The following is an 18,923-nucleotide window of genomic DNA, read 5'->3' as shown; positions in this document are numbered from 1 at the left end:
TATATTTTCATAAGTACTTGTACAAGTTACAAAAGCAGCTTTCAATTGAACTTGATCTTCACTTCCTTAGACTCATGTTGTCTGTTTAACAACTAGTAGAACTTCTTTTCGAGGTTAAAGGTATTCATTAAAGAGGTATATCGATTTGGGTGATTTACAGATCAACCAATTGTTTCTTGTTCATGTGATTCTAGAGATTGCAATGAAGGATTTTTTTTAATGTTTACACTTTGTGGAATAGTCAAACAACTTACAACGAAACATTAACTACCTGTATTATTTCATCACTAAAAGCTAATATAACGATTAAACGTATTTTGCTTTTGGTTGACTGTGATACGCTACGCCGTGAACTAGACACGAGTTCGAAGTTGACTACCTTTAGCCATATCGCCATTATCCACTTCGGTAAATAATAATAACTGTAATATAAATAAAATATCAAAAAATAATCTACGAAGTATTATCTACTTTCTCTAACTTTATTTAATGATTAATCAAAGTAAATCTCGCATTTACCTTTCGTTTAACACAGTTTTATTTTCGTTTACCAATAAGATCATAGAGTAATAAGGCTGAGACAAACTTCTCAACTAATCGACGCTTACCTAATATGTACGTCCAGACACTATTGCCCATTTACACTACCCGCTCACACAAACCCCGTTACTAATTAATGTAATAGCAATACCATAAAGGCAAACAATATCACCATTGAAGGCTTATCGCTATTACATGTTATGATTTATGTATGGCCAATAAATTCATCAGTAACGAGTTGTTATTAGTAAGAATAAAACAAACGGTTAGCTACATTACAGGCGTTAGCTAACGACAACAATGGAATGGACCATAGAAAAGTTTGCTACCAAAGCTATTTCAACAACCGAGTATCCTTTGAAGCACTTAGAATAAGGCGACAAGATACGAGTTTTTCGGTGTCAATCTATCCTCCTTAAATTTTCAGCTAGCCCCGACCGCATAACGGACCCGCACAATCTTTTAATGACTAACCAAGGAAATGGTCGCAATAACAAAGTAATAATACACCTGTTTTCTGTACGCTGCAATGAGCAAAAGTTCTGAAAGGATAGAATCACTCAATGATTACCGTCACGTTATGTACGTGCGCTGAAAAAATATATGAAGCAGATTTTTGATGCAATTCCGATTTTCGGATGCGGGTCCAGTCTACAGAATACAAAAACCGTTTTAGACTGGCGGCAAACAAGGGAAACCGGAAGGTATCTGGGGGAAATCTAAGCCCCTTAGTAGCCTTGCCACAGTGCAACCTATATTGACGGAAAGTACCCTCTCTACATTGTCGAATCATTGACATAGTGCAAGAAAATGACAGTCGTTGTGACTGACGACTTTTAAGCTGAATCCTTTATTTGCAAATCCATTCATTAGACTTCTTCGCGCGTTACAGGTTCCGCGACGCTACTGGTTGTGTACGCAAGAGAAAAGGTCGGACGCTGTGAAGCTGTCAGCTTTGAGAATGATTACTGCACAACAACTGCAACATACAGTCAACTATTATAGGACTGTAAGCCACAATAAATTTATAGAAAACTTATAGAAAATGCAATCTCAATTACCAGAATTTGGCATAAAGGATATCATCAGTCCTAGTTGTTTGCGAACTGCCATAAACCTGAGCTTTGAAAACTCATAATGTCCTGGATAAGAACCGTTGGGCGAAGATAGGCGCTCTTCCGGTTCTAATAAGGAATTCCAGCAAATATTTACAGTATACAGATGTGACTTTTTGTTAAAAATGTCGAGTATAGAAAATTATTATATTAATAGCCATACATGGCAGGTATAGGGAGAATTACTAGGACTTGTAAAAAAAATCTACCAAATTAAATTCACACTTTCATTTTAAACCTATCTTTAGTCAGCTCGTCGCTAGCTTAAAGTTAAATCTCCAACTGACAAAGATTCGAGGTTCCTGATTGAGATATGATATAGGAAAGGGCGTCCATAAGGCAAACGAAGTTCAAAGAGAAATTACTATCGATTACTTTCAGGAGCGTGCGTCTTGACTATCGTTTTGGGATAGCTCCAATATACCCCAAGCTTTAAGTACCAGGCAAAAGAAAAGACTTTCAAGCTCGGCTATTAATATTTGGAAGATTCCAGATATGCCATTTAAGCTTCGTATTATCATTGTATTCTTCCAAATGCGCTTAAGAACAACTAACCACGTGTATATACAAGAAGTTCTATTACTTAAGATAGAAGCGAGTCAAATGTCTCATAAAACGAACACTAACTGCTTGAGTAATTATAATTACAGAATAGACAGGTGATTATCTTATTACCTTAGCGTCACCACATTTAACAGTTGCTGAGAGCATCGACACAAGTTTCCTTTCGCACACTCGCCGCTATTAACATTAGAAACGTTTATGTCTTAAGTTGTTTTTTTTACTTGATTTTTACATTTAATTTTTGTTGTTTTATTTTTGTTTCTTTGCAGTTCTTCAATTCTGCCAGAACTGCGTGAAAATATGATCTCTGTAGTTAATCAGATCGACCCTTTTTACGTCTTGGAGCACCGCAATCTTGTAGGATACTGGCATTCGCGACAGGTAGAAACAATTTTTGCTAAAGAAAATCATCCCAATGAGCTAACCTACCGCAGTTAACAGAAGTCTGATTTCTTTTGACCAATGACGTTTTCTCTAGTTGACGAACCAAATAGGCAAAAACTTTGAAAACAGTGACCTACTTCATAGGAAGAAGCCTTTGTTTTACACGACGAGAGATACCGCAGCAAAGCCGCTTACATTTACGTTTTATTGCCTGTGAAAAAAAAGCCTATATTAAACATTTTGATAATGTACGCTTGTCAGTAAACAAATAATTTCCGATCACATGAAGCTTTGAGGAGCCGGCAAAATTTCAGGTAAACTTAACGCAGCCATGGTAGCAACATACTATCCATATACAAATAGAACGATAAAAAAAATACTGCAGAGAAAATTCGCTTTAAGCTCGCGGAACTTCGCTTTATCTCGCGCAGGATTGCAAAAGTTTTCAAGCATTCGTTAAATCGGTACCGCATATAATTCACTTGGCAATTAAGTTTATCATATGTTGAACTGATAGTTATTCCTCAAATAGATATTCTTCGGTTTTCGTTTCAGCTAAGACAGCAGTTAAGACTTAGCTACGTCGGCGGAAACAAACCCAACTGACTCGCCCGCACTCGATCCACATTTGTTAAGATCTAGCTTAGTAGTGTTTGGCCGTTCGTAAAGTGCACTGCTCACAGCCTCTATTAAAAAAGATTGTAAGCTTGGTTGAATCCGATAGCGAACGAAACAACACCTACGAGCAATGGTACTTAAGCACAATGGTACTGAACAAATAAAAAAAATTACACCCAATGGCGAATGGCAGAGCGCATAAATGAATAGGGACGTAATTATAATAATGTGTATAATAATTACGTTTCGCAATTCCTTATTTTGGTATAAGGACATCGTGCTTTATTCGCACTTGATCCTTGTCATAATGCCAATCGACATTTATTATCTTTTTTTTTGCAATTATCAACCTGTGAATCAGATGCACAGCTGGAACTTATTTTCTATGTTATAACCTGAACTTTCAGTTTAAATGAAGTATACTAGAGTCGTAGATAGGCGTGAACGTTCGTATTCAAACAGTGGCACCTTGTTGTAGACTCTTAAACCCACCGTTACTTTAATTGAGTATCCGTCTATATTCAGTCGCAGTCAGGAACCAACGTGGGATTGCAGCCTATATCTGAATGGAAGGATAATTAACCCATATGACCCATAAAGTGCTATTAGAAATCCATCTAATTAGATAATGTTCAACATAGCAGTGATCCCATTAGTCATTTGAGTTAGAAAATAACGACTCGGTCTTTATACCGCTGTAAATTCCATTGCAAGAATATAACAAACGGTTTCAGCGATTTCAGTAGTACCATTTGAATATTCTTAGCTTTTACTTAGTTTGCACGCACAAGGATGGAGCCTTGTTTATCTCGTGTTGACTGAAAATATTCAGTAATAAAACAACTCTAGTAGTACAATTGTTTGCAAGCTGAAAGCAATGGGGAGACCAATGTACCTTTATGTAAATTCCGTTTTTAAATCTGATTGATGTCTATTCTGTAGCATAGTTAAAGTTTTTTTTTATTAAGTAAAGACCACGGTAACTACAGTGCTGACTGTACACGAAAACGGCCCCACGCTTTATTGACTTGTTTATGCACTCTTAAGTTAGTCCTATATCTGGTTTAAGCAAAGTAAAATGTTCAAATAGAGCAGAAGACCAAAAATTAACAAGCAGATAGAAAACGCTTAAAAATAGAGTAAGTATTTTTAATCTTGCATTTTTTACCCTTGTTGTATGTTTTAATTTTTTTTTACTTAAATCTAAACATTTCATATCTAATCTATTTGAGAAAGGCTTCGATGAGCCAGCAAACAGTCTTATATAACTTTAGTTACGGTTAAAAGCTAAAAAATTAGTCGTGAGCAGTCAGCAGATTGAAGCCGAATTAATAGAGGCAGTTGGCAGTTGTATTAAAGATGACCCTATGTCTATATACACAAAAAAAGTGACGTATATATCTGTTTTTCTTTGGGCATATGCTTATAAAACCGGTGTCTCTCTCTCTCTCTCTCTCTCTCATCGCACTCATCAGCAACTAGAATGACTTATGGACGATCCTAAATAGCTTAAATAATCTGTAGGTACATGGGGGCGTAGCTTCATAATATGTAATAAACCCATCATATTTTAATGCATAGTTCACCGCTCACAAAAACCTATTAGGTAGGATGCGAATTGTACACATTGTTGCTTGGAGACCTATTCAAATGGTCGATTTGATGTAGTGCCATAAACACGTAAGCGTGATTGATTGATTGACCACGCCATACTAGGCTACATACCTGGATGGTTCATTACTTGGAAGAAGGTCTTCCAGATCATTATTGTTAGTTATCGAAAACACACTTATAGATAACTGCTCAGAGGTACGAGACAATCTTACGCACGTAGAAAGGCTTCGAGCTTCACATAGCGGCTCCGTCCAAGCCCGTAAGTCTATATCGCTCTCGAATCTCGAATGATGAGTCTCAGTCAATCGAAACAGCTTTGATTTAAGAAGGCCAATCATATTAGGGCTTTTAAAACTAGAATGCGCAGAAGTGCACAACAATATCGCCCCGCAGCACAGCCCTTCTTCTTTCAGTAAAAAAGAAAAACTTCTAAGGTATATCTTAAGGCCCGTCTGTATGGCCTAAACGCAGATTGCAGATTGGTTCGCTCGCAGATTGGGCCCGTGTTTACGACCTTCGAGCTCTGCGGAAAGACTGCAATCTCCTGCTTTTGTCTATTTCTTTTTGCAATACAGCGCAATTCACATGAGCTTACTCTGATACGAATCGGGTCATTCTTCCTTGATGAACATTTGAATGAAAATTACACAGAGAAATTTAAGCCGCCAGAAATATGGGAATCGGTTAAAAGAGACAGCGACTGCAAGGGGTGAGTGCATACCTGATAAGTTTCAGACACTTTCCGTAATACGTTAGGTTCGGAGATAATGCTCGTTTCTTACAAATGTATGCAAGAAGGAGTACTCTGTACTTGCAGCCCGCCTTTGCCATTACAATTCCGTGATAAGAATTAATGCGAAAACCTTGAAGATTACCTCCGACTAAACACAGCCCTGGCATAGCTCGTCGAATTTCCCACCCGGTAGATCTGACCTGTCGGCGTACATTCCAACCCAACAGACTGCTGCCTCGATGCGCAGGTACGACATATTCGTACACTCGATTATTTCCAAATAGCCGACGAAATAATCGTACTTGTCAACCGCATCGGCAGGCGAAAACGTTCACAAATTCGTAACGAATTAGTTGTGATCGGCCAATTATGGTGGCTGTGCTCATCCTTTTGTTGGATGAGTGTCACAAAGCATTGAACCGTCTGTGAGGCGTCTAAAGGCTTCATGCTCTCACCACTGTTTGATCGATTATTCCACGTACGTCTAGTTCCAGGTAACTTTGGTGATGGTTACTAGCGACAGCCAAGAACCAGCGATGCTCAAATTTCGTGATCGTTTATCGTCTTTACTACGGGAAAAACGGGGCGCACCGAATCATCTATTCGAATTAATCAGGAAAACGTGACCGCTGACTTCGATGGTGGTGACGTCCAGTGGAATGAATGTATTAGATTCCAGCGTAGCGACCAAACAGACATCGCTGATACAATTGGTCCAAGTAGAAAGAAATCTGTTCCGATCTTCAAGCAAACATTGATATATCAGCTTTATTTTATCAGAGGTTTTCATTTGAATGGCAATACTTCTTATGACCAACGCTTCAGCACTACCTGTGCGATACCTCTGATTCGATAAAATAATCTCAGTGATAATAATGTACAACCAAGTATAGTTTGGATCTTTCGTGTTTCGTTACTGCACCTATTTACTCTGAGCATTTCCAATGGGAAATCTCTTCATTTCGATTGGATGAGTCGAGTGATTGTACTTCAACTTGCTGCAACTTAGGGACCTTGTTCAGATTAAAAGACAGGAAAAACTTTCGCGTCTTTGTAAATAGTCGCTTCAGTGTACGCCAAATTAAAGAAACAGTTTACGTTCCTGAAGGTACGGGACGCGGCACCGGAGCAGCAATACTATATAGGGTGTAAAACTCAATGGGTTTAGATAAATATCATTATAGCGCAAATAACTGAGCTATTTCTTAGCTTAAAAACGATAGTTTTTGCATGCTATGTCCTATTTGAAAGGGGCTGCCCATTGAGCCAGGAAGAAATCTCTGATTCCAGTGTCTTTTTAGGTACAATTCGAATAAGCGTCACTTCAAAGGGATTCTAAATTAGTGCGAGTAGTTCAAATGATACTTTTGTTTAACACAAGACACGCCTGTCATCGTACAAAGCGGAATAGCTGCCACGAACTGTGGGAACGACCTGCTATTTAGGTCGACTCCAATGACAAAGTCATGTACTGCTCCACAAGTTGCTCGTTCACCCCACTCCCTCGAGCAGGAGAATCAAGACACGAGCGGACACGATTAAGCTGAATGGCGAAGAGGCAAAAGGTGTATCCGTTCCTTCAGCCACTGTTGCGAGTGAGAATTCTCTATTATTTTGTGGCCTTTTGTGGCTTATGCTCGGAGCACTTCTTGGCTGATTCGCCTTCGCCTTCGCCTTCGCCTATACGAATCGACGAGGAGATTTTTCGTCGCCGTTAAACTACAACTAACAGCGATGGCAACTATTGTAGCCAGCAGAAGCTGTTGCGATACGGCGGCGTGACGCACGAAAATAGATTTCACGGATCAATGCAATAGCCCCGACCAATGTCCAGTGGCCCTATGCCAATCAGACGACAATTTCCAAACATGTAAACTAACAGTCCAGCGAAATATAGACTCGCTGCGAATTCTAAAATAGATGAAAAGGGGGGACGAGAAGCAAATTGTAGGTTGCTTGACAGTGCCACGATGATGACTGTTAGAGCTGTCGCATTGTCTAAACGCACTATAATTTTCTACACGTTGCTTTCCCAGATTTTGCTTCAGTAACTCAACGGCGCTTTTTTTTGGTCACTTCTAACAATGGAAATACAGTGGCTTGTAGGGTCAGACAGTTAGCAGAAATGACAAGGGGACATTGTTAAGCTTGGTTAGACGACAGTCAAATGCGGCCACGCACATACACAGCCATTAGCATATCATCATTCTCCTACTAATATATACAACGCTATAATCTATGTTTACTTTACGTAAAATAGACTTTCATGTTTACCGTTGCAGATTTTAACTACACTCTTTTTGTGTGTACACTTGAGGGCCTTGCGGGATTTAACACCGAATTATCGAAAATATCCAATAGATCGAGAAAATACGCGTAGAGAGACCAGATTGAAATCTAAAGTCTTGTAATCCTGTAGAAATCTAAAGCGATAAGTCTTGTACTTCATCATGCTCGCGTTTCCTAGCCGGATTAGAGTGTTTGCGTTGCACATTTGTTCCATATTGTTGAGAACACAAAGGTATTTTTTTTTTTTTTTGCCTTGCTAAGTTACAATTTCTTTCACAGCGCTCTCCACTCCCGTAGCGTCACTATGACTTCATATACTGTTATTTGTTGTTGCTACGTGTCGTTTACTTGCAACGCTGTCATGTAGCGATGAGATCGTGATTAATAAAGGTTTCAATGAGTGAGCAGACCAGTTAGCACACTGAAGTAAGCACGGTGGAGGCAGTAAATACTACTGACAAAAAAGACGAGAACAGACGATTGAATGATATGGAAAAGTTAACCAGCGATCATATAATCGGTAACAGCAAATATGACCATTACAATAAAAGCGATCACACCACACGCGCGCGACCGCTTTTATGAAAATCTTCAATGCGATCTCAGAGTACCTACAAAGTTTAGGTATTTTTTAGCATAGCATCGACCAATGGTGACTGATTAATGTCGCGTCTTCATTAGGCACCGACGCGTAGCAACTATAGACGCATAGTGAATGGACGAAAAGGTAAACAAATACAAAATCACAAATGTCGTCACATAAATCACTCGAATCTGTCACGACAAGCATCGAGGGTCGTTCACGATGCTTTTCCAGTAAATCGTTTGTCCTGGCATGGCTTTGATGGCGTCTGGCATATGTGAATTATTACGTGAAAATATGGCACTTTAATGCTGAATAGCTGTCTCCGAATAGAATTTCAAAAACCTCAAAGGTGGCACAACACCGAATCAGTTGACGCTAATAATTGAACATTACATTGTATTGCTGGTACGACCTCCACTAGTATTTGTGTTACGTATCTCTAATAAACCACTATATAATAAAAAAAAATATAAAGTACCTCACACGGACAGACGAGCTCCAACCCATACGAACCACTGTGTGCGTTCGCCATCGAAGTTACCGGATAGGCTGACGCTGACATTCAAGGGTAGACGTTTGCTACCGTACGTCAAGCGATGTCTTCGAAGACACTTTTTATAATTTTTCTGATTTAATAACGAATCAAATCTCTAATGCGTACGTTCGGTCCATCGCCGGATTACTGAGCTGCGTTATCATTAGCCTGTCCATTTCTAAGTCAGGCATGTGCATCTATTTCCATACAGATAATAGGTACAGCTTGAATATGTGAGACTTCGTTAATGCGCTGAATGGGAGAAATATATCCATATGTTTACATCTACACCTACCTTATAGAACTGTGTACAACTACATCCATTGTTGTACAACTTCCATACATGGTTATTTAAATAGGTAACATCAGCCGGATGTTATTATTACGTATTTTGCTTCTCTAAAGATCGAACGGTTGCCTTAGCTTGCTGGTGCTTATAAACAAGCCTGGCATATTATATAATCGCGATTTAGTCTTTAATCCGCTTGCTCTGCGGGCTATACCTACCCGTGTTTAAGGAAGTACAGCGTTGTCTATTGTAATTGATTACTGCAGGAATGAAGAAACACGGGGCAAAACCATGTTGCTTAGCCCATTAGATGGTGAAGAATTTTGTCGGACCGCTTGCCATGTTACTGTTTATCTCGCCTGAATTTAGAACTAACGGTTTCCTATCAAATATAAAAATGCTGTGCGATCTATATATACATGTGTAGAGGAAAGGAGGGCTATATCGGGCAAAGTTTTGCTTAACAATCTAGTTAAAACAACAAAAAGAAGAAAACTGATACCAGTGTATGCGTCTCCGGCTTCTATATAATATCGTCGAAGTGGGCCCATTACAACTCAACCATTTTGGAAGAACTATCAATTTATGACACCTATGTCGTTGAGCCGTATAACTCTGCCCGATGAAGCTATCTAGGCTTTGTAGGCCACTGCGAGTCTGTCCAGCTAGAAAGCCAATCAAAGTACTATCGCCAAATTAGGCAGGTCAAGGGTAACAATTTAGTCCACATGAAGCTCTATTGTGCGATGTAAAGCTGGCCTTTGAATGGCACGTCCGCGAGCTATATTTTGTTCCAGCAAAGTGGAGGAGCGCCAGCTTTAGCAGACTAAAGCTGTACAACAGCCGTGGTCATGCATGGCTCCGGTATAATTATCTGCGGCAAATTCTAGTCTGTGATGAGGATTGTTTACGGTGTGCGATAAATGCGCAATTAAGCTAGATATATTTTGCGGCGAAATATGTTTGAACTTTATTCTAAAACGACATTTCGTTTTATACCTACATGCTGGAGTCGCAGTGGCCTTCGAATAGTTGGCTTTACGAGAGACAAAACGGGTTGAAGAATGAAGCAATGAGTTTGATTGTTTATTGTTTAGCAATAGAGTACAAATAAAATACTTAGCTGTCCCACAAGTATCGACCGGTAGTCAGGTCAGATGTTTCAGCTAACACGAGTTCTATCGCATGAATTGACATTGATGCCATTTGTAAACTGGAATTTAATTGTAATCGTATGATAAATTTATTAGAATTACGTTTACCTAACAGCTTAAGGGTTAAGTGGAATTTCTGAAATGACTAGCTAGATCACGGTAAAAGTAGAAATGGTATCTTAAATAAAAGTACAAATAAAAAAAATGTGGTACTTCTGGGGAAACGGCCTAGAGATAGTCCTGTCGTTTTTGTTTGTGAAATTCAAACAAAAGTAGACGAAATTTAAGTTGAGAAAAGAAAAATTTTAACATTAGCTATAAACATCTAGCACAAAAAAACAGCTTTGCAGAAAACTAGTTGATTGCAAAAAGGAGCTCGATGTTTAGATGCCATACCACAGGTGCAGTACAGGCCATTTCTAAAACGTCTTATCACGGGTGATGGAAAATAGGTTACGTTCACTAAAATTATGTTAACAAAAAACATTTACTTTACTGCCCAATCTGTTTCGGTATCTGCAGAACTCTCTTAATTTAGATTCTACTTTATTCTATTTATTTAGAGAAGTGACCATCGAAAACCATCGACCGAAATTGCACCTAGTAATAGAATTTCTTCGTTTGCTTAAAGGCAGTCAACACTTTTCGGTATCTAGGTAATATTAATATGTATACTAAATTTACCAAGTGAGATTTTTATTGCTTCGAACTGTAACAGCAAGGAACATCGGGTCAGGTGAAAAGGTTGAATCTATCTAGCCCGCTTTAGCCTTATATAATAATAAAAGTTTGGAATCGAGTGTGTATATATATATATTATATACAGAGTGCTACAAGCTCAACGACATAATACTTATGTGCACAAGAAGAATTTCATTGACTAGTTATGTCTACAGTCGTATATATCTGGGTTGCTTATCTGAAAAGTCGCGATGCTGGGTACGTATAGTGGTGTTAAATGCTGAATACATTGAGAACTATATAAGACAACGGACATCAACTATAAAGCTTACAAATGTTTAAGTTATAAGTTTATATGTACACAGTCCTTACATTTCCAGAGAAAGAAATTGCTAATTAAATTGCAATCGCATTTTTTTTATTCGGATCCTTGAACAACTCGCGACGCCGACTCTACGTTTTTCGCACCGCACTTACAGGTCAAGCTCGTGAAACCGTTGCAAAATTAGCCCTAGTTGAACCTTTCATGCTTAAAATTGCGCAGTCGAAAGACACGGTCTGTAAACCGGGTTTGCAAACGGCTTATGACGCCTTTCCAGATCCATAAACGCCATATTTCGGAGTAACTCAGAGTGGAAGTTTTTTCTACGATAACAGCTTTAAAAATTATGTTGACTAGACCCTATAATAGCTATATGTATATGTAAGCTTAGGACAACGTCACATCTCCGAGAGTCCTCAACGGGAGTACCCTGTTCGTTTGAAATAAACACATTTTACAATTAGAAAACCTAATAATATGCTATACGTGACAAAATGCTCATTAGGACGTTATTTGAAGACAAGGCCTAACACGTAAGCACTAAAAACAGATTGCTAGCCATAAGTTCAGGAACCTCAGCGTGATAATAGCCAACGCAATAGAAACGGTTCGATGGTCTACTAGAGAGTGTGTAGCTAATCTTTCGTCAATTCGTGAAGACGCTATCTGATTGTTAGTTTACTGGCACCATTTAGAGTCGTAATAATCGCTGTGGTTAGAAAGAAAAAACAAAAAAACAATACAATGCACATTTTCGTCGAAAAAAAGGGGGCATGAGCACGTGTTGTTAATTGTTGTTTTCCCTGCGCACGTTCAGGGTAATTATCACAGATCAACGATCGGCCAGCCTGGGTAGGTATCAACCACAATCTAAATAGAATCTAGATCTTCAATACATTAGTGCATTAGATAGATGTCCAGTGGCGATAGATGAGTTCGTGTGCAGCATTATGATATCGCTCACCCAGTAAGCCACAACAGCTAGTCAGTCATTTCGGCCGAAAGACTTCGACATGCAAGGTGGCGAGATTTATGAAGAAGACAAGAACTACCACAATGTTTCACGGATCTGCAAAACCAGTCGCCGGTTAATTTAGTTCGAAGGATTCTTTGGCGACGAAATCAATCTTTCGCAATTCATTATTTGACTCAGGGACGTACCGCTTAAATTGCAGCGATTCGTAGGACTGAAGATGGTATAGCTCACGACAATCAGGTGGCAACGACCCTAACTGTCGTTCTTTGCTTCCACGTTAAACGTACGTCTATAGCAATGCTTTCAACTAATCTACTGTATCTTTGTTGAATCCAGCACCTCTGTGTAACGATTATCAGTTTAACTGAAACTGATGGTCAGATTTGTCCGAATCAGTTTCCTGTCAATTTCTGTCGTCGATGAACGATAACTTTTGGCCGACTTTTCCTCTACCTCCGTGTGATAACTCCGGCAAGCTCAAGAAGACTAGCACACACCAAGACAGCCTTTTTCCAATAGATAAACTGACAGAATTAAATTGTTGCCTTACGAATGACATACCCTAGATGTTGCCGGATCCTCGTATAACCACCTCAACAAAAAAGTCGGTCGGTCGAGACGAACCATACTGTCTATTTCTTCGCCTATTCGCCTACTTTGCTGTACGTACGTGACGGATTCGAAACGTTTCAATCACGCTGTTCTAAGTCCAAGTGGTACTATTGCTGCTTTCATTGATAGGTGCGACACCGCTGATATGCGCAGGCCGCTGACTGGTAAATTAAACTGTGGTACCTTCACCTATATGTTAATACATCCGTTGAAGGAATGTTTGACAGCTGTACCGCACATAAGACTCGAAATACTTATTTACCTGCACAGCACGCGCACAACTTGGAACAGACCCTGACATCGTCATTGTCCGACTTTCATGTGCCTATCGAGCGATAAAGGTCACGCACAGAATTGGCGCTGGCAGTAGAAAAGGGGCAGAGTGCACGAAGACGAATAGAATATAGAAAACATTTAACAATAAGAGCCCGAAAAGAGGAACTAGAAGAAAAATAGACTTCCCTTACTCAGCACTGAACCATCGTACATAGACACACATACACAGGCGATTAGTTACAATCACTTCGAAATTGGGTCGACGTCATTGCCGGCCACCATAGATAGATCGAAGAACATGAAAGCTACAAAAAAAAAAACAGAACCAAACTCACTAACGGTGCCGTTATTATCGTATCGTAATAGTAACATTAACGTTAGTAGATGTTAGAACCCAAACGGCAAGATCCGTTAACTTTGTGTAGTTTTTGCGGCGCCGTCAACTCTGCAAGTATACACGGCTAGGTGGTAGAATACGTCGCATAAAAACAAACACCGTTGGGACAACGGCAGTAAAAAGAAGTTTCTGCCCTGGTCAATTTTCGACACTACGTACCATTCAATATCTATGGATGAGATCCAATCGTGACATGTATGCACTGATTATACGTATAACCGTTCGTGTATCTATGTGTGATGACTATGATTAGATTGGAAATAACCGTGATATGTTTAAGTGCTGGTTATCGTTACACAATCATCTTTGTATAACTCGTAATTGATATGTAGTAATAAAAGTAATAGGTAGAATTATCGTAATCACCCAAGGCAGTTGTATCCTATAATAGTATAATTTGCTTCGTGGCTTAATTTCTATGTGACAAGTTCGTTTTTATCAACTAACCCGCGTTTTTTTAAAAATTCTGTTTCAATTGTTCGCCTCGGCACGTATCATACAGGTGAGGTTTTTTATTTACGAAATCGGAGGATACTCTTTCGATTTTTACGTTTGACATGTGCGGTTAGGTATGAACGAACAAGTTTTCTTTGATTTCTTTTTCTAAAGACGAATAGACTATTCGTTAATTAAATAAACAGAGTTATGAAGTTGTGTTTTAGATAAGAAATGTCCAGTAAAGCCGTTATAAACAATGGAGTCAGGATTCCAAAATTGAAAAAGAGGTCGATCGGTTACGGGCTCGAATTGTTTATGATAAGTGTTCTACAAATGACTGCTACAAATTGAAAACATACATGGAAAAATGAGCCTGAGGTGTACTTTTTTCATGTTTTTATTTTCATATCCTCTTTAGGACGTTACGAAATTGTAAGAATAGATGTATTCTCGAAAAACGCCAAAATTTTGGGCTAACCCCACGAAAAGTGAATTAGGAACACAAAGTTCGACAGGTCAATAACATTACCCCGGATACCAACTTTGTTGGAAGACAGAACTTACATCTGTGCATGCCAAGCGATAAATAAACCCTAAAACATATTTCTATGTTTTAGGATTCATTGCCATGCTTAAATGCCTGACCCACATACTCATATGTAGTTTTGCGAAAGATGCTACTGTATCCGGCTGTAAATAACCAAATTCGTCAAAGCGGTCATGATATCAAATCCAGCTCTCCTTATTTTATAAACGAACGTTCAGTTCTATTGTTTCACAAAAGTATCTAACGAAATAGAGCCTAAGAACAATAATCACAATTAACTAGGCCGAACGATACTTCCATCGTTCTCTTTATATAAATCTTACATGTCAACTTGTACAATAATGTTTCCTCTACGTGGTTCTGAGTCTGGATAAGAATCCCAGTTTTTTTTTCTTTCAATTACTTCAAAGCCATCGTCTCGCCTGTCAGTATGTACTGTTGTAGTTGATATTTTTAGGCACCTTTAGCCTACCTTCGTAAGATACGAGCTTTTTCATCTAGTGATATCGAAGTTTATTTACTGCTTCATATAACTTACTTAGCAGGAATGGCAAGCATGTTAACTTTCAGTAGGTAACAACAAGCAGCGCAGAAGTTCACTTGAAAATTCGACGCCACTTCATCGGTTTTCTGAACTCGTACCAGACGCCCACAGCTGAAAAGTCTGTCTATAATTGTTTTCCTTGGGCCAGGTTTTCTACTATGCACTTCACAGAGTCAATCCGATTTGTCAAACGGCAACTACCGACTTTTGAATCATCTCACGTAGGGACGCCTTGACCCTCCATGGGCCGTGCGGCTTCATTTTACGCCCAAGAAATTCCCGACCGTAACATGTCCTCGACGCATAATGCAAGTATCGCATTTGTAACTCTTTCATGTTTTTCATCCATAGAAAACTACAGAAGACCTTACACTGATAGAGTACCCTAGTCATCGAAATAGCAGTTTTAGAGGCTTAAAAAAAAACAGGCTTGTGGTTGAAGTAGAGATGAGCGACACTGTTTAATAAAAAGGTTGTCGAGAATCGAACTTCGGCACCTATATTTCTAGTTAAAAGTAGACGTTTAAATCGGCTCTAATGTTTCCTAAATTCACTTTCCTCGATAACACTAAATGGCGTTAATAGAATCTTTTTTGTTTTGCAAACATTTAAAAATAAAATTGTTATACATATTGAGATACTGTTTTACTATCTTTTTTTTTAATACTTTTGCTATATAACAAACCATTATCAACATGTCAATAACAGTAAATTAATACGATACAATTAAGGACGATTTATCATCATTTTTTAAATAGGTCTCACTGAAGGCCTGCTGACGCCAACCTTTTGCTATAATGTTTCGCAGCGCGAAATATCTATTTCGTAAGTTGGATGGTAGTATACTTCGTTGGAATTAAACGCCAGCCTTATATATATAGCAAAAAAAAGGCAAAATTGAGGGTGGACAAGTCTTTTTTAAGTCTACATTGATCGTTAATTGTCATGACAAATGGCTCCGTGATGAAATTACGTTTTTCTAAGTTTCACAGAGCCTTCGCGCAAACAGACTATGAAAAAGTAATAGACAATCTTTGCCGTTTTAATGCAAAGCATAACTTCGTAACAGTATGCAGCTTACGTGGATGAAAATATTTATCAAAAAATCACCTTCTATCTAAAGCGTAAGCTAGCATAGTCTTAAAAAATATCTGATACTATATTTGTTTTCTCTTACTAGAAACTCTATCTATATAAAGGTACCCTCAGGTTGAAATGGCGCTATTTATACTAAACACTAAGGCTTTTTTCCACAATAGGGATTCATTGGCATAAGTGTGAAAATAATCATTAGTTAGTTAACTTGTATTCCTATTGTGCCTCTATAACATTCTAGCTCAATACGAATTCATCGCATTTAAGGTAAAATGCGTTGTATCGTTAAAGCGGTGCTGTCTATATTGCAGGTCGCCAAGAAGGTCTAGTTCGTCGTAGGTTCATTCGTTCATTAACGAGTGTGATCCTGAGCCTCTTGCAGAGCTAGCTGTCTCTCTAGCCTTGATTACTTGAACGTCAAAAGATGTCAACCTGTTAAGTTTTCCAAAAGTGCCATTAGTTTACGGCCGACTCGTTGAAACGCATTTACGGGAAGGCCGTGGCAGATCGTTTCAGCTTACTGGAGCTTTTGCGAAGCATTGGAGATCTCGTGATGGCCAAAAACAATGTAACGTAGTTGTCAACGTACCACTGCGCGACCATCTAATAATACTACTACGACGAGGTTGCGAAAAATGTTTAGGACAATGCCGTCTAGATGCTGCTGCATTTGCGTGCAGGCACATTTGACGATAGATCAACGATGACCGCTCTTTTTACAACCTTGTGTTCGTTGGGTGAAACGATAGAAATGTTTAATCGGGATTGCTTGAAGGTTGAGATTCTCTCCCAAGGGCGTAATGCTCGAGGAAGTCGGCAGTGCGATTGCGGAAACAGCAAGCCTGTATAAAGCTGAACAGGACCGATCGAGATTGTGGGAACGAAAAACAGCGACGTGACATTAGCCCCGACCATATCTTATACGTGTTGTAGCCGAAGCAACAGCAATAAAAACCAGTATGCTCAGTGCATCGGACCCCGACTTTTTAGCGGTTGCAAGAACAGTAGCAGAAGCCGTAACGGAATCAGCTAAGACGCCTGCCTCTACGTTTCGAGCCTTACGTCCAATACCGCCGTTAGGGATTTCATGGCTCCCAACACAAAACGAAGCCCATCTACGGCCGGGTTGAAGTCCAGACCACAACTCGCGTGTCCCCAAGATTAGAAGGGAAATATGTTACCCACGTGAAGAGGGGAGGGCTGATATAATGGAAGTGTATCAATGTTTGCACTCTGGAAAAGTCTGTTATTTGAGCCAAAGTGAAAAGTTCAACTCATTTGTATCGTACATTTAATAGCTTTAGCGAAAAATGAAGAAAGACAGTACAAAACTGGCGGTGAGACTTTTTTACGCATGCGTATACGCTATTCGTCTTGTAATTACGACTTCATTATAAGTGTAGATATTTATTCAGTTGCGGCTGTAGAGCTACCTTGTCTCATTTGGAGATTCTACTGGAGACGGTCGAAGACTTTCCGTTAGCTCGACTCGAATTTGCAGTACTCAGTTCCGTTTATCAGGTGACCGAAACTAAAAGCGATCTGATTGGTGATCATTAGTGGTTTGTATCTCTAATATGCCAACAAGTATGAGTATTGTAGTTGAAAATCAGATACAAACTATCTAAAAGAAGGATGGTTTTCAAGATCGGTTCAGTCGCAAAGAGTCATAAGTTTCTATCGTCGTCAACTTTGCTTAGAGATGTTACTAATACGTTGATGGTTTTGAGAGCCGAATTGACAAGACGCATTTGTAATCATCCGTGAGAGGAGCGTCGACAATACTAGAAAACAATAATTTACCGCTGTTCAAAAAGACCCCTCTCGCTACTGTCTGCTATATAAGCAGCTGTACTTTTCTGTGAATTAATCACTTTTCTCATTATTGCAATGTGTTATCGGCCTTGCTAAGCTACTTACTGTTGATGGCAGTTAGACCTCCAGTAAACAAAATGTGTGTCCTGTCGGGATTGTTGCTGATCGCGATCCGTCATGTTTTGATCCTGCATCTCGTTCTCACTTACTTAAAAGTTTCTCTCAAACTGAGTAATTCCCTTAAGCAGAACGACGACGCCAATTGTACACAATTATTCCGGTGAGATTAGTTGAGTTCAGATATGGTGACCCACACGTTTTTAATGTAACCACTCCTTTGAATGATGGGTAATGTAGAAAAATCTTGTTGGCTTGTGGTCAAGCTGGAAGTTAAATAGATTTGAAACGCGCGCGCGCACGCGCACACACACACACACACACGCACAGACACACACACACACACACATGCGAAATGTCTGAGGTACGCGGCCGGTGGACAAAACTGACGCTGCGTGAATGGACCGTGATTGACCGTCACCGAGCGCTTTCAGTGACGACGACTACCACAAACAGATTGTGCTTCACCAGCCGCTGCAGCTATTGGCAAGTACTGATCAAGCCCACCGTTAATCGAATCGCAGCATTTATGCTTTGAATGCTGGCTCAGCTTCTGCTGTTGCATACCCGAGTCTCTTGCTCAAATTTCGGTTACTGGGTTGTCCGCCGGCCGGTTGCTTCCCTCGCTGGGTTGGGTACTGGATGGGTAAGCGCACCCAATTGCCATTTGTTTGTCCGTGTA

At 39.5% G+C, this 18,923-nt stretch overlaps 1 protein-coding gene across 1 annotated transcript in view; it reads right to left on the bottom strand.

Moving 5' to 3' along the window:
- Positions 1–18,523, bottom strand: part of Nep2 (M13 family metallopeptidase neprilysin 2) — a 51,360-nt gene extending 32,837 nt beyond the window's left edge. Inside the window, exon 1 of the mRNA XM_022806333.2 lies at positions 18,230–18,523. Within this exon, the coding sequence (XP_022662068.1) occupies positions 18,230–18,318 (89 nt within the window). The 5' untranslated portion in view covers positions 18,319–18,523. The remainder of the gene's footprint in view (positions 1–18,229) is intronic.
- Between the last annotated feature and the right edge of the window lie 400 nt (positions 18,524–18,923).

This window comes from Varroa destructor, unplaced genomic scaffold (assembly GCF_002443255.2).
Source record: "Varroa destructor unplaced genomic scaffold, Vdes_3.0 BEIS01000005.1, whole genome shotgun sequence".
In the NCBI taxonomy this organism is placed as follows: Eukaryota; Metazoa; Arthropoda; class Arachnida; order Mesostigmata; family Varroidae; genus Varroa; species Varroa destructor.
Note: the sequence above shows the minus strand (reverse complement) of the source record. Positions and strands in the feature narration are given on the sequence as shown.